The sequence below is a fragment of the Equus przewalskii genome, chromosome 2, assembly GCF_037783145.1.
Source record: "Equus przewalskii isolate Varuska chromosome 2, EquPr2, whole genome shotgun sequence".
Classification (NCBI taxonomy): Eukaryota; Metazoa; Chordata; class Mammalia; order Perissodactyla; family Equidae; genus Equus; species Equus przewalskii.
The window spans coordinates 82,459,444-82,482,378 of NC_091832.1; the positions used below are offsets into that span (position 1 = coordinate 82,459,444).

Here is a 22,935-nt window from a genome sequence, read left to right on the forward strand (position 1 = left end):
TGTAAAGTTCACTTCTCCTAATTCTTGCTCACCTTTTGGGTTTAGGAATGCATAATGAAAAACTAAGAATTATTCAGGACAGGAGTGTAGGTGAATCATGTATGTAACTATTTCTGACATAAATCTTTTAAAAATCCAGTTAAAAAGGATAGCTCTGCAAAGGTAATTATAAAAATATTTTAATTCCTTTACGCAATTGGGATTTGTTAAAATTTAAAAACCTTTCCCCTGTGGGAGGACGCTGTGGCTGAGATGGCAAGGTGTAGGTAGGTCAGTACAGCTTTCTTTGGATGGATTTTCTGATAGTAATACCAATGAAATTTTCTTGATTACTGACTTTGGGTGTGTGACTAATTATGTTTAAGTTATCCTGATTATTGACAGAGAAGGAGAAGGATCAAAATGGATAGGGATAATAAACCAGGAATTTGACAAATACTATGAACTCCACGTTTTGTGTCCACTCTGAATCTTTTTCAAAGAGCTTTTTATTTTTGCTGTGAGCTCATAGCTTGTTTAGGGAGCAAAGGACCTTTAGGTTGTGAGTAGTTCAGAGAGTTCATAATTCATAAATGAAATATTGGATTAGAAACAATTATTGAGCTAAGTTAGATCTTTATGAGTAACAGGGCAGTAGGTAGTGATTTACCTAAGACATCCTATATTTGTTTTTGTTGAAAAATATTTCCATTTTTATATTCTGTCTTGCTTGACTTTGTGCTATCTTAACTTGAAGATTTCCTTAGAAGCTTTATTTTTTAGAGCTGTGTGTGTGTTTTTTAAAGACCTTTTTATTGTTGGAGGGGGTAGAGAAGAATTATATGAGTAGTTATTGCCAATCTAAAGCTTAGGAGTGTGCTCCAGTTATATTGAAGAAATACTAATGCTTTTAATGTTTCTCCCCTTACTGCCCCCTTGGAAGTTGGTAGGAGGGCAGTTTGATTTGGAAATGAATTTCATCATCCAAGAAGGTGAAAGTATCATCTGCATGGTGGACCTACTAGAAAAATGTGACGTTACTTGCCAAGCAGAAGTCTGGAGCATGTTTACAGCCATTCTGAAGAAAAGCATACGAAATCTTCAAGTCTGCACTGAAGTAGGCCTTGTTGAAAAAGTGCTTGAGAAGATTGAAAAAGTTGACAATATGATAGCAGGTATGACTTTTTCTGTAGTATAATGGATGTGAAGAAATAAAGTTTTATTCTTAAATACAGTATTTTTCTTATTTAGTAATATTAAGAAATATTTGAGCATCTATCATGTACCTAGAACTTTATGGTCCAAACTCTGAAGTAAGCACAATGTATTTTAATCCTTCAAGAAATATAAATAGCTTAATTATTTTACTTGTTTTCTTTCTTTTCAGATCTTTTAGTTGACATGTTGGGAGTGCTGGCTAGCTATAATTTGACAGTTCGAGAACTAAAGCTATTCTTCAGTAAACTTCAAGGAGATAAAGGACAATGGGTAAAAAAGCCTAAATACTCTTTGGTATTTGAAACTATCCTTCTCCCCAAACATATTAGTGGCCATCTAAGTAACTGATATTATTACACACGGGTAAACGTCTGATAGAGGGGAAGAGATCAATTAAAGTAGCATTTAGATCTGTACAGCTACTTTTGCCATGACCTGACAGAGGTGGGGACAAAGAGAACTGGGTGTTCCAGGCAGCCTAATAATTTGGTCCTTCTTTAAATTGTTGTTCCTCAAATATGTATTTAACAATTATTCGAGGAAAAAGATAAGGACAGAGAAATAAGTGTTAGATGGCTTCTCTTTCTGTTCATCTGAGTAGTTTAGCTGTGGCCCTTAAATTTGAATAATGCCATCAGTGAACAAAAGCTCTGCAGTTAATTGGATCCACCCTCCTTAGATGCAATTTAGTGGTTCTTTGCAGTGGATGGTAGTGGTGGTCAACTTATTTTGAACTCCTTATCAAACAGCGCCTTATCAAACTGTTTCTTCCTACCACTTAGTTACTTATCCCTTAGAGGAATACTAGTAAATATTTCCTCCATTTTTGTTGCATTTTTAGGCTTATTTTAGAGATCATTGCCCACAGCAGCTCTCAGCCAGCTGATCCTTAATCTAGCTCTAAGTATTACCAAATTTGTGCTCTGCAATTATACATTCTAATTTATTGTGTTAAAATGGTTAGACTCTTTAGCTTCTTTGTATCAAACTGTAGTTCTCTGGGTGCTTTTATGATTTTATCATTGATTTTCAGCAGTTTTATTATGTTTCTTGGTATGGTTTACCTTGTGTTTATCCTTATTAGAGTTCATGCATCTGTGGGTTTATAATATAATTTTCATCAAATTTGGAAACATTTTGGTAATTATTTCTTCAAATATCATTTTCTTGTCCTTCCTTGCTCCTCTTGTCCCCTTTCTGTAACTCCAATTACATGTATGTTAGCCCTCTTGATATTGTCCCATGGGTCACTGAGATCTGTTCACTTTTTTCCCCAGTCTTTTTTCTCTTTGTGCTTCATTTTAGATTGCTTTTATTGCTATATTCTTAAGGTAACGGATCTTTTCTTCTGCAGTGTGTTAATTCCATCCATTAAAAATTTCAGATTTCATATGTTTTTTATTTCTGTAAATTGTATTTGGTTCTTTTTAATATCTTCCATTTTCCATGTTATGTTCATGTTTTCCTTTAAATCATTGGTAATATTTAGCATATTTATCATAGTTGCTTTAATGTTATTGTCTATTAATTCTATCATCTCTCTCATTTCCTAGATCAGATTTTTACTTACTAATTTCTTCTGCTTATAGGTCACATTTTTCTGCTTCTTATGCTAGTGACTTTAGACATAGTGATATTAGACATAGTGAATTATTCTTTGTTGAGTGCTTGATCTTGTCCTATTCCTTTTAAGATTGTTAGGCTGTTTTTTTTCACGCAGATAAGTTACTTGTGGATCAACTTTATCCTTTCAGGCTAGTTTTAAAGTTTTTTTTGGTCAGGTCTAGATTGGCTGTTACTCTAGGGCTATTTAGTGTTATTGTTCAGGTGTGACTTTTCTAGGGTTTCTGTGAATGACCCTAAGTCTCAGACATGTGGCAAGAGGTAGGGTAAGACTGTGGTCTCTCCAGGGCTTAATAGGGTCTCAGACAGTTCCTGTGGGAATTATTTATGATTCCCACAACTATATTAGCTGTGGGGGTTCTTTAATTTATAGCTGTCAATATCTTGGCCCCACCTTGTTGAATTTTAAGGTAGAAATGAACAGTTTGGTATTAAATCAATGAGTCAATGGAGATTTCTGGAGTTTCTTGTCTGTTTAGCCCCTTCTTCTGTAGTACTCTGTCCTAAAGCTTTTGTCCGCCTCAGACTACCCATACTCCAACTTCTGCCTCATCAACTCAGTGAGACCTTCAAGTTCTGTTGGGTTTCCTTCCCCTTGTGCAGTGATATGGAAATTGACTCCAGATAGAAAGTCTGGGTAATCTCATGGTTTATTTTGTTTCCCTTTCTCAAGGATCACAGTCTTGAGCTACCTCTTCTTCCATGTCTGAAAACAGTTTTTTGTTTCATACATCTTGTTTAGTTTTATGGTTGTTTTTGGTGAGTTGGAAAGGCTGAGTTCTGTTACTGTCATGTTCAGAAGAGGAAGTATACTGGTTTGATTTTGGTTTTGATTTATATTCAAATAATTTATTCTGAATATATAACTAGCATTTTTTTGTTATATTGGTGAATATATAAAACTATAAGAAAGTAGCAAAGCATATGAACAGATATTTACAAAGATAGAAACCCCACAATCAAATAAACACAAAGTCACTAATAATTAGAGTTGTTCAAATTAAAACAATAGTGATATGTCACCTTATATCTAGTGGTATCAAGGATTGTAAAGTTGGCTAATAGCAAGTATAAGTGGGGGAATAGCGTTATTTTAAACCTGAGAGCTATTGGTTGGAATGAACACCAGTTGAGCCAACCTCAAGAGTAATCTAGCACTACATAGTCTCATAAATTATACCCATATCCAATGACTTAGCAATTTGCTCCTGAGTGCATGTTCCAAGAAATTCTCACATAGTTCCGAAAGGAAATACACACAAGGATGTTCATTGAAGCATTATTTTTGGTGGCAGCGTATTGTCTACATAGGTGTTTATCGTTAGGAGAGTAGATAAGTAAAATTTGTTAGATGCATAGAATAGATTATTGTTTAGTGCTTAGAATCAGTGCATAGAGTAATATGAAAAGATGCAAAAAGCAGGAAAAAAGTGAGAAACGGAATGATATGTCTAACCCAACCCATCATTTAAACCCATCATTTAAATTATAGGTACAATCGCATAAAAACATATTTTCGAAGGAACACATATAAAAAGATTAAACGTGTTAATATAGTTGCTTATGGGATTGGGAGTAGAATGGAATAGGTTTAGGGGATATAGGGAAAAAGATCAGGAACTGTTAATAAAATAAGAGCAAGGCCTTGCTCAGACGTTTATTTTATTTATGTTGCTTTTACTATCACATCAGTGCAGTGGAATATCCCTATGTAAATCTATATCTGCTTTTCTGATTATTACTTTAGCACAGATTTTTACATATGGAAATAGTGTATCAATGGGCATAAGCATTTTTAAAGACTCTTGAAATATGACTACTAAATTATTTTCTGAAAGGCTACCCCAGTATACAATCCCCTAGCAGTGTCTGTGGAGGAAGGTGTTTGTTAATGTATTCTTTTGTTGATTGGTTTATAGAAAAGGAAAATTTAAGGAATGATTTCTGTAGATGGAAATGCTACAATACTGCATTTTTATTTTTGACTGCAGAGTTATTTTTGGTTATTTCATTTTTGAATTTAGAAAATCAGTGTGATTGTAGTTATTTGTTATTACACTTTTAGAATTGAGCAGTGTGGTTAATTGAAAATTTCTTTATCATTTAGGAATGAAGCTTTTAAGTTAACATTTAGGTAAAAGATTGCTGAACTCTTTTAGCCTGTTAGTAATGATAATTTAGAGCAGCTATCAAATAAGATGCAAGCAAGCCAGTGATTTCACTTGTAGTTTGACACTGTTTTGAACTTTTAACAGGGAAGAATGTGCTACACTTTATCTTATTTGCTTATAAACTGATTAAAATGATAACGTATATCTGATTCTTCTTTGCTTTTCCTTGTAAATGTGAATGAACTTTTCATTTTAGCTATTGGTTGTTTGTTGTATTAGAGGAGACTTGTGGGTCAGAGAGGCATTAGTCAAATAAATGTAATGTTACAACTTTTATACATGCTAGTAGAGGTATATTGTACAATGAAATATAGTAGGGAGGTTTAATCCAGTCTCAGATGTTAGGGAAGACTGCCCTGAGACAGTGACCGTTAAGATGAGCTCTAAAGGATGGGTAAGATTTATGCAGTTAAGAGGGGAAGGGAAGCAGGCCTAGTCAGAACATTTTAAGCACAAGGAATAGCTTGTGTTCAGGCCCCATTATGAGAAGAAGACAGAGAAGGCATTGTGGGTGGAGTGCAGAGAGAAGGGGACATTGAGATACAAAATGAGGCTAACAAGGTAGATAAAGTATCTGTTAGGGGTTTTGGTCTTCATTTTAAAGGCAATGGGAAGCTACAGGAGAGAGAGAATAATATAAAGTGAATAAATAGGGAACAGAGAGAATAAAGTGAAAGTGTAGTGATTAAAAGCATGGACTCTGGAGTCAAACTGAATTTTTATCCCATCCTTGCCACTTGATACTTGTGTGACCTTGGACATGTTCCTCTGTCTCAGATTCTTCCTCTATAAAATGGGATAATAATAATCCCTCACGTGGTTGGAAGGTTAAAATATTTTCTTCTTCTTAAAGTCTTTTAAAAGCCTTTAACAGTGGAACATAGTAAGCATTATTTATTTGTAAAATTAAAAAGTGTTCTAAAGAGGAATAGGTGGTGAGTTGATGTAGTTTGTAATTTTAAAAGTTCACTTTTCCTGCAGTGTGGAGAAGAGTTTCAAGTGTCAAATGATATTGGCTCATATTTATCAAACACCTCATATGTCCCGGTATTACCAAAAAATCGCATAGAGTGCATTGTTTATTTAAGATAGTTGAAAATAACCTTTCTTTGGTTATTTTATATGCTTTTTAGCTTATAGCATTATTCTTTTATTCTCAGGTATATTGAAGTATGACTGTATTAAAAATAGGTTATTTTTGTTTTATGGTGAGTAGTGTGGTTAATGAGTTGTTAATTATTTTTATAGCCTCCACATGCTGGGAAGTTGCTATCTGTGCTAAAGCATGTGCCTCAGAAGTATGGTCCTGATGCCTTTTTCAACTTTCCAGGAAAGAGTGCTGCAGTAAGTAACTCGTAATGAGGAAGTCACTTGGAGTTCTTCTCTCCTTTGCCTCTTGCAAGTACAGTCCTGTAAACACCCCTGACAGGTTCTGTGTTAGGTAGAAACTTCTTTGCACAGCCTAACTTAACCTTTACAGCAATTGTGCACGTTACTTTTCCTAACTGTTTTAGAGGTGAAGAAATAGAAACTCAAAGAAGTTAAGAAAGCTACCCACTCACACCTTGGGGCAGTAAGGGAGTTAGAACCCAATTCTTTTGAACATAAGCATATTGTCTTATGAATTTGTCTCTGTGTTCTCAAATATTTGTGTGTAACACTTTTATTCTTTTTGAACATCTTTCTTTAGGCTTGCGTTTCCCTATTTATGTTTCTTTTGCTCCTGGTGTATAGAATGAGAGTAACTCTTTTGAGACTTTCTAGGCAAGTTTTCCTGACTGTGAGTTTCCATATTATATTAGTCTCAGCGTTCTTATAAGCTGTAATCAGTTTATAAATAAGACAATTGTATATGGTAATAATATCTCTACTGTTTCAAAATTTTATAGGAGTACATTATATAATACGTATATGTTTTTTATGGAAGTGTTTTTACCTCCTCATTATTACACTGGTCTTCATGTTACAAGTGAACTTGTTTTTGTGAGGAAGATTGGCTGTGAGCTAACATCTGTTGCCAATCTTCCTCTTTTTGCTTGAGGAAGATTGTTGCTGAGCTAACATCTATGCCAGCCTTCCTCTGTTTTGTATTTGGGATGCTGCCACAGCATGGCTTGATGAACAGTGTGTAGGTCCACACCCGGGATCCGAACCTATGAACCCTGGGCTCCTGAAGCGGAGCATGCGAACTTAATCACTGTGCCACCGGCCCAGTCCTCAAACATTTTTTTGAAGATATTCCAGCTTGTTTTTTTCTGAGCTTACCTTTTATTCATTTTTTACTTTGGTTCTTATAATATCTTATTTGCTTGTTAGACTGTATGTAGCCAGGCAATACTCGCCGAAAGGAAAGAGTATTTTAAAAGGACATTTGTGATATTTGAATGTTTTGCACACAATACACAGCTTTCTTTGGAAAGTTTTATTGCTCATGTTGTTTTTCCTTTATAATTTTTCCTTAATAAGCATTTTAGATTTGAAGCTTTCCAGAATACTTTACTCTGTTGGTATTGAGCTTATCATTAGTGTCTAACATAAAAAAAAGTATTCTTATGGATTAACCTTTTTTTAATGCATGTTATCATTTTATTATTTATAGTTCTCTGAGATTGTATTGTAGTGTGTCCATTCCACTTACTTGCACGGATCTTGAAAGTGGGGCTGTTCAGCTAAGCAGCTTTTGGAACTTTTAGAGAACAGATGTTTTAAATATACTCAGTGACTCATTCCTTAAAGATAGGTTTTAAAGGGACGTTAAAGTATGCATGGTAAATTATTTTTACAAAGCTTTCACATCTTCTACTGTTGTTTTTTGGTGAGAGAGAACATAGATATACAATGAATATGTATTCTTTAATGTTTTTCTTAGTGCAACATTTCATTTTAAATCAGTTTCTTGAAGTCTCAGTAGTATGATTACATAAATTTGGCTTAATGATTTTTTCATGTTTTATGGACTATCTTATACATATAAAAGAGTGTACGTGGGTATATGATATATATACATAAATGCATATGAAAGTTATAATAAAAGCTTGTGTAGTATGATCTTTTAATAGCTTTATTGAGTTATACTCCACATACCATACATTTCACTCATTTAAAATGTACACTTGAATGGTTTAGTGTGTTCACAGAGTTGTGCAACCATCATCACTGTCAATTTTAGAACATTTTCATCACTCTCAGAAGAAACCCTTCACTCGTTAGCAGTTGCTGCCCATTTACCCCCAACCTTCCAGGCCTAGGCAACCACTACTCTGCTTTCTGTCTCTATGGATTTGTCTATTCTGGACAGTTCATACAAATGGAATCATACAATATCCGGTCTTTTGTGATGGCTTTTTTCACTTAGCATGCTGTTTTCAAGGTCCATCCATATTGTAGCATGTATTAGTGCTTCATTCCTTTTTATGCCTAACTAACATTCTAATGTAAGAATAATGTAAGAATAATCTAATGTAAGAGTAATGTAAGAATATACCACGTTTTGTTTAATCTTTCATTAATTAGTGGATATTTGAGTTGATTTCGCTTTTGAGAATGCTGCTGTGAGCTTTTATGTATAAGTTTTTGTGTGGACATATGTTTTTAATCGTTAGTAGGTATTTGAGTTGATTCCACTTTCTGGGAATGCTGCTATGGGCTTTTGTGTACAAATTTTTGTGTGGGCATATGTTTTCATCTCTCTTATGTATGTACCTAGGGGTGGAATTGCTGGGTCACATTGTCTGTTTAACCATTTGAGAAAGTTCCAGGTTATTTGCCAAAGTGGCTGTATCATTTTACAATCCTGCCAGCATTTATGAGGTTCCAATTTCTCCACATGCTTGCCAACACTTGTTAATGTCTGTATTTTTTATTATAGTCATCCTAGTGGATGTGAAGGGGCATCTCATTGTGCTTTCGTTTTTCTTTTTTGGTGAGGAAGGTTGGCTCTGGGCTAACATCTGTTGCCAATCTTCCACTTTTTGCTTGAGGAAGATTGTTGCTGAGCTAACGTCTATGCTGATCTTCCTCTATTTTATATGTGGGACACCATCTCAGCATGACTTGAGCAACGTACGGGTCTGTGCCCAGGATCTAAACCTGTGAACTCTGGGCTGCCAAAGTGGAATTGGAATCTCTTTGGATATGTTCATTATAAGAAATGAAGCAAACAAAATTAGTGTGTCCAGCAGGTCACGTGGGCTGTTTCTATCATTTAATTAAATTAACATCATTACTTTGTATTTTGGAAAATTTAGAACTTATTAAAAGTCTTCCTCCAGATAAAGAGATGATTTCTAGACATTTTAATCATTGCAGAATAATATGTAGTAGAAATATATTTATAGCATTTTAAAGTCTCATTTTCATGATTTTAATAATAAAGTTTTTCATGTGAGTCAATAACTCAAAGTTTTTTCCTTTAGGCTATTGCATTACCTCCTATAGCCAAATGGCCATACCAGAATGGTTTTACGTTTCATACCTGGCTTAGAATGGATCCTGTAAATAACATCAATGTGGATAAGGATAAACCATATTTATATTGGTATGTAGTTCTGTAACTTAGTGTTATTACCTTACTTTGAAAATGAGAAGAATATTTAGAGGTAAAATGAAAACTTATTCTGTAGTTTCAGAACCAGCAAAGGTCTTGGTTATTCTGCTCACTTTGTTGGGGGCTGTTTGATTATAACATCAATAAAGTCAAAAGGAAAAGGCTTTCAACATTGTGTGAAATTTGATTTCAAGCCACAAAAGGTATGTGATCTTATTGAGTCATAGTTATGTTAACAAGCCAGCCTTCAAATGCTTTGTTTTAATGTTATTGACATAATATATGGCAAATCACAACTCTTTTTATACTGTTTCAGAAAATGAAGTGTAAATTGCTGGACAATTATTAACCTCTCTGATTTGGATAATAAAAAGAGTGGATATTTAGTTATTTATAGAGTTTAAGAGAAATACAAGGGGAAAATATCAATGGCAATTATTTTAGTAGTACTTATAGTAGTAGTAGTAGTATGTTTTCTTTTATAGTTTAAAATTTAGAGATTAATAAATGGTTTATATACATATATAGTAGGGAAATAGCTAGATAAAGCAAATATGGCAAAATGTTGATAATTGTGAAATCTAGGTGGTGGGCAAGAGGGTATTTATACTAAACTTTTTAGTTTTTTGGAGTATATTTTAAAATTTTCATAAGAAAAACTTGGAAAAATAATTTGACAATTAAATTCTTATCCATTGAGTGTTCCCCTGAATAAATATTGTTCTAGAGGTTGAATATTGAGTTTGGTCAAGGTAGTCTTATTTTATTTTTAGATTTAATTGTAATTTATTATTTAATTTTTACTTGTGGTTGTCAATGTGGCTGAGTTGGATTGGGTATTATCTTTTTTTTTTTTTTTTAATGGTTTTTGCTTTTTCAGTGGTATATGGTAACTATAGTGCACATTTATAACCGATGGAAGAACAGTGAGCTACGATGTTATGTGAATGGTGAGCTAGCTTCCTATGGAGAGATAACATGGTTTGTCAACACCAGTGATGTAAGTAGTTTAAAGATATTACAATGAAAAAAATTATTTCACAATCATGAACTTTTAAAATAAGAAAAATATATTTTACATTGAATATAAATTTTAGAATACCACACTGGCGTATTTTTATAGTTGTAGTTTGGCTAGCATCTTAATATATTAAATGTGTAGAACTATGTTAATGTATCACATGAGATATTACTCAGTCCTTGTTGTCAAATTATTCTGGATAGGGTTGAGATCAGGATTTATAGGTAACAGTGGGTATATATTTGAAGTATTTGTGTCATTGGTTCATTGATCAAATTAAACTTGGAAGCTCTAATACAGGGTTCTGATCATTTTTATGAATGAGTTAGATGATGCATTCTTGTAAATTTTGCATATAATTCATACCCAATATAGAAATTATGATGTTATAATGTTTTCAGGATTGAAAAAGAGATCCATAGGTTAGAATTAAATTCAAATGTTCTTTTTCTCCCTCTAATTACATTTTTTTCCCTAAGATTGGCACCTGAGCTAGCAATTGTTGCCAATCTTTTTTTTTTTCCTGCTTTTTCTCCCCAGATCCCCCAGTACATATTTTAGTTCTGAGTCCTTCTAGTTGTGGCATGTGGGACACCGCCTCAGCATGGCCTAGTGAGCGGTGCCATGTCTGCGCCCAGGATGCAAACCCTGGGCCGCCAAAGCAGAGTGTGTGAACTTAACTACTTGGCCACGGGGCCAGCCCTCTAATTATGTTGTTTAATAGAAACCTTGAAAAATACAGATCAGGAAAATGAATTCAAAACGTACCACCCATTCACCCTTAACTCCTTCCATATCCTATGCTATACATATTTACATATTGTGTAATGCTAACTTTAAGAGCTGAAGTTATTGTAAAGGGTAGACTGAATCTCAGCTCTGTCACTAAGTGACTATATAACCTTACTTAATCTATTAGGTCTAAGTTTTCTCACCTAAAAATGGGTATACAATAGTACCTGTCTCAGAAGGTTAATGTGATGACTAAATGAGATGCTGTTCAAAAATCCATTACCAGAGTGCCTTGTACAGAATAAAGGCTCAATAGAGGTTAGCTCCCATTATTTTTTTAATACAAAAATGAGATCACATATGTGTATTGTTTTTTAACCTGTGTTTTCTTACATTAACCTTTATTGAGTGCTTCTTTGTATTCCAGACATTTTAATAAATACCTTTATTTTCTAAAAGCCCTAATCTTGCAAGATAAGTACTATTATAATCTCCATTTTATAGCTGAGACTGAAGCACAGAAAGGTTAAATAACTTGCCAAGATCAGCAACATATGAAGTAGTGATTTGACCTAGATGGTATGTCTTCCGAACCCAGTGTTAACAACTTTTTAGTATTTCCTATTGTTAATACATACATATTTTTCAACATTCTTTCTAATGGTTTTGTGGTATAAAATGATACTTTTAAAGAGATGAGAAGAACTTTACTTTCCCCCTTGGTTGTACACATGGGTTTTTAAAATGTGATCTTTGCAACCTGGATGTTAAGATTTTATGTTAGAAGAAAAACATACACCTGCTTTTCTGGATTTACATATTCCTTTGGAGAGATTATGTCTACTCCCACAACTTCACCCATTATCTATATCTTGATGTCTGCAGAAAACCTATCTCTATAGTTTTCACTTCTCATCAAACTTACAGAACTCTGTTGGCAGTTGCTTCTTCATCCATGTTAGCTCCATCCATACCAGCTCACAGAAAAGGTAGATTCATTATGTTTCAACCTTGTGATTTTCCTTCTTCCTCCAAATTATGCTCTTCTGTCTGGTTCTTTGGTTGCCCAAGTGTGAACCTTCACAGTCCATAATGATTTCTCTATTTCCTGCCTCCACTTTGTCATCAAGTTTTGTTTTTGTAGTTTGGAAAACTTATCTCCTTTTCTGTGATGTCTTTCTGGATTGCTACACCGGATAGGAATGAATGAAGTGAAATGCTAAATGAATTATTTTAAACTCTTCAGATTGTAGTTTAGAATGGACAAAACATTTATACCAATAGAAGTTGTTGTTATTTTTGAAGGAGATAATTTTTTGTTTTTCTCTAGTAAAATCTTCTGTTTTCTTTTACAGACCTTTGATAAATGTTTCCTGGGCTCGTCAGAAACAGCAGATGCTAATAGAGTATTCTGTGGTCAGATGACTGCAGTTTACCTATTTAGTGAAGCACTTAATGCAGCTCAGATTTTTGCTATTTATCAGTTGGGCCTGGGATACAAGGTAATTTACTTGCTGTTCACTGGTTAACTATTGTTAGTTGAGCTTGATTTAAAAGTGGGTGATGCATGGGGCAACTTACCTTGGGTTACCAAACTGTGTGTCAGAGTACCCAGGGGGCACTGCATGGAAATCTCAAGATTCCAAAGGCTACTTTAAATTTTTGAGGGAAACACAGTGTACTTGTCGTATGTGGGGCACGGTGCAAACTGCTAGCTCAAATTTCAACTTTAGTTCGTGCTGCATTTCTTTTGATGATGTCATATCTTTGCATAGCTAAGTTTTCAATAGTTGCTGTGGTAAAGAGCAAATACCATGTGAAAAGCAATGTGGAACAGGAAATGAGGATGAGGTATGAAATCTGACTGCAGAGTTTGAGAATTCGTACAGTGCCCAAGGTGTGTCTCCATCCCTTTAGTAAATAATTTTGCTAATATAATAAGGAAGGAAACGTTATTGTTTTTCTTTCAACTTGTGCATTAATTTTTTCAAATGACTACTAAATTGTTAAAATACAAACATTGATTTATAACATTGTATAAATTTTAGGTGTACATCGTTATATTCATCCTCTGTATAGACTTACATTATGTTCCCCACCAAAAGTCTAATGGCCATCCATTACTGTAGACACGAGCCCCTTTATCCATGATGCTCTCCCTCTACCTCCTCTTCCCTCCTGGACACCATGAATCTATTCTCTGTATCTGTGTTTGTTTATCTTCCACATATGAGTGAAATTGTATGGTATTTGTCTTTCCCTGTCTGACTTAGTTTGCTTATCATAATACCCTCGAGGTCAGGTTGTTTCCAAGTCTTGGCTGTTGTGAAGAATGCTGCAGTGAACACAGGGGTGCATGTATCTTTTTGAATTAGTGTTTTTGTGTTCTTTGGATAAATACCCAGAAGTGGAATAGCTGGATCATACTGTAGTTCTATTTTTAATTTTTTGTGAAATCTCCGTACTGTTTTCTTTAGTGGTTGCACCAATTTACATTCCCACCACTAGTATATGAGGGTTCCTCTTTCTCGACATCCTCTCCAACACTTGTTATTTCTTGTCTTTTTAATAATAGTCATTCTGATGGACGTGAGGTGATAGCTCATTGTAGGTTTTGTTTTTTTTGCTCATTGTAGTTTTGATTTGCATTTCCCTAATACTTAGTGATGTTGAACATTTTTTCATGTGCCTTTTGGCCATCTGTATAATATCCTCTCTGCAAAAATGTTCAGATCCTCTGCTCATTTTTAATTTAATTGTTTTTTGTTGTTGTTTTTGAGTTGTATAAGTTCTTTGTATGTTTTGGATATTAACCCCTTATTTGGATGTATGATTTGCAAATATCTTCTCCCATTCAGTAGGTTGTCTTTTCATTTTGTTCATAGTTTCCTTTGCTGTGAAGAAGCTTTTTAGTTTGATGTAGCTCCATTTGTTTATTTTTTCTTTTCTTTCTCTTGCCTGAGGAGACACGATATTCAAAAGATACTGCTAAGACCCATGTCAAGAGTGTACTGCCTATGTTTTTTTCTAGGAGTTTTATGGTTTCAGGTCTTACATTCAAGCCTTTAATCCATTTTGAGTTAATTTTTGTGTAGGGTATAAGATAGTGGTCTACTTTCATTGTTTTGTATGTGGCTGTCTAGTTTTCCGAACACCGTTTGTTGAAGAGACTTTCTTTTCTCCATTGTATATTCTTGCCTTTTTCTTGAAGCTTAGCTGCCATGACTGTATGGGTTTATTTCTAGGGTCTTAATTCTGTTCCATTGATCTGTGTGTTTCTCAGTTTCCTCTTTCTTTATGTTTTGTGATTCTATTCTGAAGTTTTGTTTTGTCGTTAACATGTGGTTTGTGTAAACGTTCTCATAGCTAAGGTAGTCCTTTTTCTGCTGATTGCCTCTTACCTTCATTTGCTTATACAGGTTCTGTCCTTTTCTTCTTCCCCTTCTATGTTTTTGTTGACACAAATTACCCTTTTTGTGTTGTGAGTTTGTTACCAAATTGAAGTGGTTATAGTTATTTTTGATGCTTTTTTCCCTTTTACCTTAAAAAAATTTTTTTATTCAGTTCATAATAGTTAACATCTTTGTGAAATTTCAGGTGTACATTATTCCATGTCTGTCACCACATAAGCACGCCCCTTCACCCCCTGTGCCCACCCCTCCACCCCCCTTCCCCTGGTAACCACTGAATCATGTGTTTGTTTATATTCCACATATGAGTGAAATCATATGGTGTTTGTCTTTCTCAGTCTGGCTTATTTCACTTAACAGAATACCCTCTAGGTCTGTCCATGTTGTTGCAAATGGGATGATTTTGTCTTTTTATGGCTGAGTGGTATTCCATTGTATATATACACCACATTTTCTTCATCCAATCATCGGTCAATGGGCACTTGGATTGTTTCCATGTCTTGGCTACTTTGAATAATGCTGCATTGAACATAGGGGTTCATATGTTCCTTTGGATTGTTGATTTCAAGTTGTTTGGGTAGATACTCAGTAGTGGGATAGCTGGGTCATATGGTAGTTCTATTTTTAGTTTTTTGAGGAATCTCTATAGTGTTTTCCATAGTACTTGCACTAGTTTGCATTTTTACCAGCAGTGTATGAGGGTTCCCTTGTCCGGAATTACTTGGGTCACAAGCCAAGGTGGGGAAACGGGGAAATGGTATGGAGGGAGCTGGGTTTGTGGGGCACCATCTCAGCTCTTGCCTGTTAGCTTGTGTTCACAGGTGCCCCTGCAGTTGGGATGTAGGAATCCTGTGCACACCTCTGCTACTGCTGCCAGGTTCCAAGCTGAGGCCAGGGCCTGGGATCATGGGGTTCTGCCTCCACTGCTGCTGATGTGTGGATCTTTACTGTGTCTTGGTGTGTTGCACAATGTAGCCTTTGTTGGATTATGGATGTTTTATTTATTATAGGTTGAAGGGGAGAGACAAAAGAATCCTCTCCTGCCGCCATCATGATGATGCCCTTTTAATACCACAATTTTTTAATTCATTTATCTATTGATGGACATTTGGGCTGTTTCTGGTTTTTGGCTATTATGAACAAGCTACTATGAATCTTGGTGTACAGATCTTTGTGTAGACACATTTTTATTTCATAAATATGTAAGAGTGGAATTACTAAGTGGTTAGGCAACTGAAATTGCCAACCTCTTTTCCAAGGTGGTTGTACAATGTTACATTTTTACAAGCAGCATATGAGCTTTCTACTTGCTCTGCATTTTCGTTAAAACCTGGTATTGCCAGTCTTTTTAAATATTAGACATTTGAGTTGGCAGCAGTATCTCATTTTGATTTTAATTTCCATTATTGTAATGTCTAGAGATTCTGAGCATCTTTTCATTGCTTCTTGGCCATTTTTGCATCTTCTTTTGTGAAGTGTGTGTTCAAATCCCGCCCCCCCCCCCCAAGTTTTTTATTTTTGGTTGGTTGTTTTCTTATTGTTGAGTTTTGAGGTTTCTTTATAGCTTCTGTACATAAGTCTTTTACTACATGTTTGAGTTACAAATATTTCCCCACTGGTCTGTATCTTGCCTTTTGGTTTTCTTAATATGGCTTTTGAAGAGCAGAGGAATTTAATTTTTATGAATTCCTATTTATTATTTTTTTTCGGTTATTGTCATGATTTTTGTGTCCTGTTCCAAGGTTGGAAAGATTTTCTCATGTTTTCTTCTAAGTATTATAGTTTTGGTATTTATATTTAGTCCTGTGACCCATTTTGAGTTAATTTTTGTGTATGGTATGAGGTAAGGATCGAGGTTCATTTTTTCTTTTCATAAGGATATCCTGGTATTGCAACAGTATATTTTTGTAAATACCATTCTTTCTCCATTGCCTTACCTTGGCATCTTTGAGACTCTTTTGTATTTCAGTGATTTATATGTCTTTACTTATGCCAATACTGTACTTTCTTGATTATTGTAGTTTCATTGTAAGTCTTGAAAAGAGGAAGTCTAAAACCCTCCACTGTATTCTTCTTTTTCACAATCATTTTGGCTTTTCTTAGCCCTTTGCATCTTAGACATATTTGAGAACCAGCTTATCAGTTTCTATAAAAAAGTCTACTGGGGTCTTATTTGGTATTTTATTTAACGTGTAGATTAATGAGAGAATAATTGACATCTCACTGATACTGAATTTTCCCATCTGTGAACATGATATGTCTTTCTGTTTACTTAGGTCTTCTTTAATTTCTCCAAGCATTGATTTTTGGTTTTCATTGTACAGGCCATGCATACATTTTGTTAAAGGTATTTCTATGTATTTCATATTTTTTTGATAATTAGTAGTATATTTTAAAATGTCAATTTACAAACATTTGTTTCTAGTATATAGAAATACAATTGAGTTTTGTTTATTGACTTTTTAACCTAAGACCCTGCTAAACTTGGTATTAGTTTTACTAGCTTTTTTGTTGTTGTTATTTTATGATTTTCTACGCATTTGTTCATGTAGACTGTTCTTTTATTTCTTCATTTCCAATCTCTATGCCTTTTCTCCTTTTGGCCTTTTGCAATGGGTAGCACCTCCAGTATAAATAGTTAAATAGAAGTGGCAAATGTAGACATTTTTGTCTTGTTCCTGATTTCATGGGGAAAGCATTCATCCATATTTTATAGATATCATTTCAAGTTGAGAAATTTCTATTTCTAGTTTCTGAAGAGTTTTTATTAGAAATATATTACATTTTTAAAAATGAGTCTTGCTTTTTTATCAAGCCAGACAATCTGTGCCTTTTAATCGGAGTGTTCACAGACTTTACATTCAATGTAAGTACAACTATGTGCTGCGTAATGCCATTTCGGTCAACAGTGGACCACGTATATGACAATGGTCCCATAAGATTAGTACCATAAAGCCCATGTGTTTAGTACGGTATACCATCTAGGTTTGAGTAAGTGCACTGTATGATGTTCTCACAATGATGAAATTGCCTAATGACGCATTTCTCAGAACGTGTCCCTCTTGTTAAGTGGTGTATGACTGTATTGGTATTGTGTGACTTAAATCTACTGTCTTGCTTTTTGTTTTCTGTTTCTCTCATTGTTCTTTGATTCTTCTCTCTTTTCTTGGTTTGATTTGGATTAATTGCATATTATTTAGTATTCCATTTTATTTCTACTTTTGGTTTATTAGTAATTTTTTAAACTTTAACTTATCACAGTCTACCAACAAATGATACTGTACAGTGTAACATACAACATACTCCTGCAGTTACCCCTCCTGTCCTTTGTTTTGTTATTGTCATAAATTTTACTTCTTCATATATTTTTGTTCCCATGCTACATTTTTATTTTTGATTCATTCACTTATATTTTAAAGAAATTAAAAATGAGGAAGATCATGTGTTTTGTATTTACTTATGTATTTACCATTTCTAGGACACTTTGTCTTTGTGTAGATTAATGTTTCCATCTCATATCATTTTCCTTGCATTTGAATAAGTTTAATATTTTTTGTAATGGAGATTCACTGTTAATGACTTTTCTCATCTTTTATTTGTCTGATAAAGCCTTCTTCTGCTTTCATTTTTGAAAAATAGTTTCACTGTTTACAAAATTCTATGGTGAGAGTTTTCTTTTTTGAGCTTTTAAAAGATGTTCTTTTGTTAACTGACGTGCATGGTTTCTGACAAGAAGTGCGTGGTCTTTATTATACTGCTTCCTCTGTATGTAATATGTCTTTTCTCTTGCTTGTTTTTTTTTTATTTTGTTTTTTTTATTTTTTAAAGATTTTATTTTTTTCCTTTTTCTCCCCAAAGCCCCCCAGTACATAGTTGTATATTCTTTGTTGTGGGTCCTTCTAGTTGTGGCATGTGGGACGCGCCTCAGCGTGGTTTAATGAGCAGCGCCATGTCCACGCCCAGGATTCGAACCAACGAAACACTGGGCCGCCTGCAGCGGAGCACGCGAACTTAACCACTCGGCCACGGGGCCAGCCCCATTCTCTTGCTTGTTTTAAGATTTACTCTTTATCACTGATTTTCAGAAATTGAATATGGTATATATTGGTATGGGCTTTTTGTGTGTGTGTGCTTAGTCTGCTTCAGATTATTTGAACTTCTTGGATTTGTGGGTTCATAGTTTTGGTCAAATTTGAAAATGTTTTGGCCATTATTTAAATATATTTTCTGTCTTTTTTAATCTTCCAGAATTCATATTATATTTATTTTAGACCTTTAGATATAAGCATATAGGTCATTGAGACTCTGGCTTTTTTTTGCCTGATTTATAAATTGTTTTCTTTTGTGGTGTTCTCTTTGCAATATTTATGTTAATCCTTCCCTATCAAGTGTCTAATCAGCTATTAATTCCATCAGGTAAATTTTTCATATCATGTTTTTTGCTCTCTAAGTTTTGATTCTGTTCATTATCATCTGTTTTTCTCCATACAGCTGTTCTAAAAACAAAAATACTTGACCATAGTTACAATAGCTATTTCTTTTTCTTCTTCTGGGGAAGATTCGCCTTGAGCTAATATCTGTTCCCAATCGTCCTCTTTTTTTTTTTCCTCCCCAAAACCCCAGTACATAGTTATATATTCTAGTTGTAGGTCCTTCTAGTTCTGCTATGTGAGCTGTCACCCCATCATGGCTACTGACAGATGAATGATGTGGTTCCATATCCGAGAACCGAATCTGGGCCACTGAAGTGAAGCACATGGAACTTTAACCACTAGGCCATCAGGGCTGGCTCTAATAGCTGTTGTAATGTCTTTTTCCTCTAATTTCATCATCTGTATTTCTGAGTCTATTTTTATTTACTGACATTCTCCTGGTTACTTCAGGCTTGTTGGATTGTTCATTAATTTTGGATTGGATAATGGATGTTATGATTTTTATCACATAGGTGTCTGGATTTTGTTGATTTTCTTTAAATAGCGTTGGGCTTGCTTCTGCTAGTCAGTAGATTACTTTCAGTGAAGTTTATTTATTTGAATTTTGTTTTAAAGTTTTGTTAATGGGTCTCAGAATAGCCATTGGTATGAATGACTTTTTAAAATATAAGCTTTATTGAGCTATGGTTTATGTATTGTAACACCCATTTAATATATACAATTCAGTGATTTTCAGTATATTCACAAAGTTGTGCAGTTATCACCACTCTCTAATGTTACATTATGTTCATCCAAAAAAGAAACACCATACTCATCAGCAGTCACTCCCCATTTTTCCACCTCCTCAGTCCCTGGCAACTTCTCATCCACTTTCTTTATGGATTTGTCTATTCTGAACAATTCATGCAAATGAAATAGTACAATACATGATCTTTTGTGAGTGACGTTTTTTCATGCAGTGTGATGTTTTCAGGGTCCATCTATGTTGTAGCATGCATCAATACTTCATTTTTTTTGTTACTAAATAATATTTTATTGAATGGATATATCACACTTTTTTATCCATTCATTGGTTGTTGGACATTGGGCTATTTTCACCTTTTGGATATTATAAATAAAGCTGCTGTGGACCCTTGTGTACAAGTTTATATGTGGACGTGTGTTTTCATTTCTCTTGGGTCTGTACCTGGAGTGGTATTGCTGGTAATATGTAACTCTGTATTTAATCATTTCAGAACCTTCCAGATTGTTTTCCAAAGTGGTTGTATCATTTTACATTCCCACAGCAGTATATGAAGATTCCAGTTTCTCCCTACTCTCTTCTACATGTGTTATCGTTTGACTTTTTGATTATATCCGTTCTAGAGGGTGTGAAATGGTATCTCATTGTGGTTTGGTTTTGATTGGCATTTCCCTCATGACTAATGATGTTGAGCCTTTTTTGTGTGCTTATAGGTTATTTTTAGGTATATTTTTAAAGAAGCATTTATTTAGATCCTTTTCCTTTTTAAAAATTGAGCTTTTTGTTGAATTTTAAAAGTTTTTTTTATATTGTGGTAGAATACACATAAAATTTACCACTTCTAACCATTTTTAAGTGTACAGTACAGTAGTATTAAGTATGTTCACATTGTATGCATCTATCTACAGAATTATTTTCATCTTGCAAACTGAAACTCTGTACCCATTGAACAACTCCCCATTCTTCCTTCCCTCAGCCTCAGCTTTAACAGTTTTTAAAATATATTCTAGAAACAAGTCCATTATCAAATATATGATTTACAAATATTTTCTCCCATTCCATGGCTTGTCTTTTCACTTTCTTGATGTTTTCTTTTGAAGCAGAAATTTCTTTAAGTTTGACGATGTCCAATTTGTCTATATTTTTTCTTATTATTTGTGCTGTGGTGTCATATCTAAGAAAATATTTCCTAATCCATGTTCATGAGGATTTACTCCTATGTTTTTTAATGAAAGTTTAATAGTTTTAGCTCTTACGTTTAAATCTTTGATCCATTTTGAGTTAATTTTTGTATTTGGTGCAACTTCATTCTTTTGCATTTGTATTTCTTGTTGTCCATGCATCATTGGTTGATAAGGATATTCTTTTCCTATTGTATTTCTTGACACCTTTATCAAAAATCAATTAACTGTAAATATAAATGTTTATTTCTTGACTCTGTATTCTGTTCCATTGAACATATCTGTCCTTAGTCTGGTGGCACACAGTTTTGAATACTGTAGCTTTGTAAAATATATTTTTTAAATTTGGGAGTGTGAGTCCTCTTACTTTGTTCTTTTTTAAGATTGTTTTGACTGTTCTTGGTGTCTTGTATTTGTATGTGAATTTTTGATATGTTTTCAAATTTTTGCATGAAAAGCAGCTTGGATTTTCATAGGTGTTACATCAAATCTGTAGGTTAATTTAGAGAGTCTTTGTCATCTTAAAAGTGTTAAGTCTTCCAATCCATGAGCATGGGATATCTTTCCATTTATTTAGGTCGTCTTTATTTTTCTTAGTAGATTTCAGAGAACGTATCATTTGTTAAATTCATTCCTACATATTTTCTCCTTTTATGTGCTATTGGAAATGGCATTCTTTCTTAACTTTATTTTCAGGTTATTTCTTGCTTGTGTCTGGTATTGAAATAGATTTTTATGCATTTATCTTCTATACTACAACCTTGTTGTAATAGTTTATTGACTGTGATTTGTGTGTGTATGTGTGTGTGTGTGGATTTCCTGGGATTTTCTATATATAAGATTATGTCATTTGTAAATTGTATAGTTTTAGTTCTTTCTTTATGATCTGGATTTATTTATTTATTTATTTAGCTTAATGGCTCTGGCTAGAACTTCTCTTACAGCATCTTGAGGACATTTTGCCATGTGAAATAAACCAGTCATAGAAGGAAAAATACTGCATGATTCCACTTATATGAGATATCTAAAATAGCAAACCCACAGAAGCAAAGAATAGAATAGTGGTTGCTTAGGACTGGCGGCCAGGAGACAAGGAATTGCTAATCGGTATTAAAATTTCAGTTATGCAAGATGAATGAGTTCTAGAGATCTACTGTCCAATGTTGTGTCTATAGATAACAATGCTGTTCTATATCCTTAATATTTATTTGAAGAGTAGATCTCCCGTTAAGTGTTCTTACCACAGCAAAATTAAAAAGGAGAAAAGAAAGAAAAATGTGGTAAAAGTGGATGTCCCTGTCTTTTTCCTGTTCTTAGGGAGAAAGTATTCAGTCTTTACTGTCAACTGTGATGTTAGCTGTTGATCTTTTATAGATGGTCTTTGAAATTTGAGGAAGTTCACTTTTAGTCCTAGCTTGCTGAATGTTTTTATTGTGAAGGGTTGTTGGATTTTGTCACATGCTCTTTGTGCTTCTGTTGAGATGATCATGTGATTTTTGTTGTTTATTTGTATTGATATGGTGTATTACATTGATCGTTTAGATGTTAATCCAATCTGCATTCCTGAGATAATCCCAGTTGGTCATAGTTTATATTCCTATCCATGAAATATATTGAGGCCCAGAGAGGCAGCTTAATGATAAATATGTAGAAATAATTGTGGATAATAGTACTTTATGTAACTTAGGCCAAGTTCTTATTGATAGTCATTTCTAATATATGGATTGCTATCATTTTCCTCACTTGTGTGTTCAGGTAATGATAAAACTGTACTTAAAAATGACATGAAGTGAGGGGCCGGCCTGGTGGCGCAGCGGTTAAGTTCGCACGTTCCGCTTCTCGGCAGCCCGGGGTTCACTGGTTCGGATCCCGGGTGCGG

At 34.2% G+C, this 22,935-nt stretch overlaps 1 protein-coding gene across 5 annotated transcripts in view; it reads left to right on the plus strand.

The window, feature by feature from the left end:
* LRBA (LPS responsive beige-like anchor protein) overlaps positions 1 to 22,935 on the plus strand; it is a 706,265-nt gene that overhangs the window by 87,097 nt on the left and 596,233 nt on the right. For all 5 annotated transcript variants that reach the window (XM_070611607.1, XM_070611606.1, XM_070611608.1 and 2 more), the window contains exons 3-9: positions 923 to 1,154; positions 1,367 to 1,467; positions 6,240 to 6,335; positions 9,407 to 9,528; positions 9,614 to 9,740; positions 10,418 to 10,537; positions 12,646 to 12,792. In XM_070611607.1, coding sequence (XP_070467708.1) covers positions 923 to 1,154; positions 1,367 to 1,467; positions 6,240 to 6,335; positions 9,407 to 9,528; positions 9,614 to 9,740; positions 10,418 to 10,537; positions 12,646 to 12,792 — 945 coding nt within the window. The remainder of the gene's footprint in view (positions 1 to 922; positions 1,155 to 1,366; positions 1,468 to 6,239; positions 6,336 to 9,406; positions 9,529 to 9,613; positions 9,741 to 10,417; positions 10,538 to 12,645; positions 12,793 to 22,935) is intronic.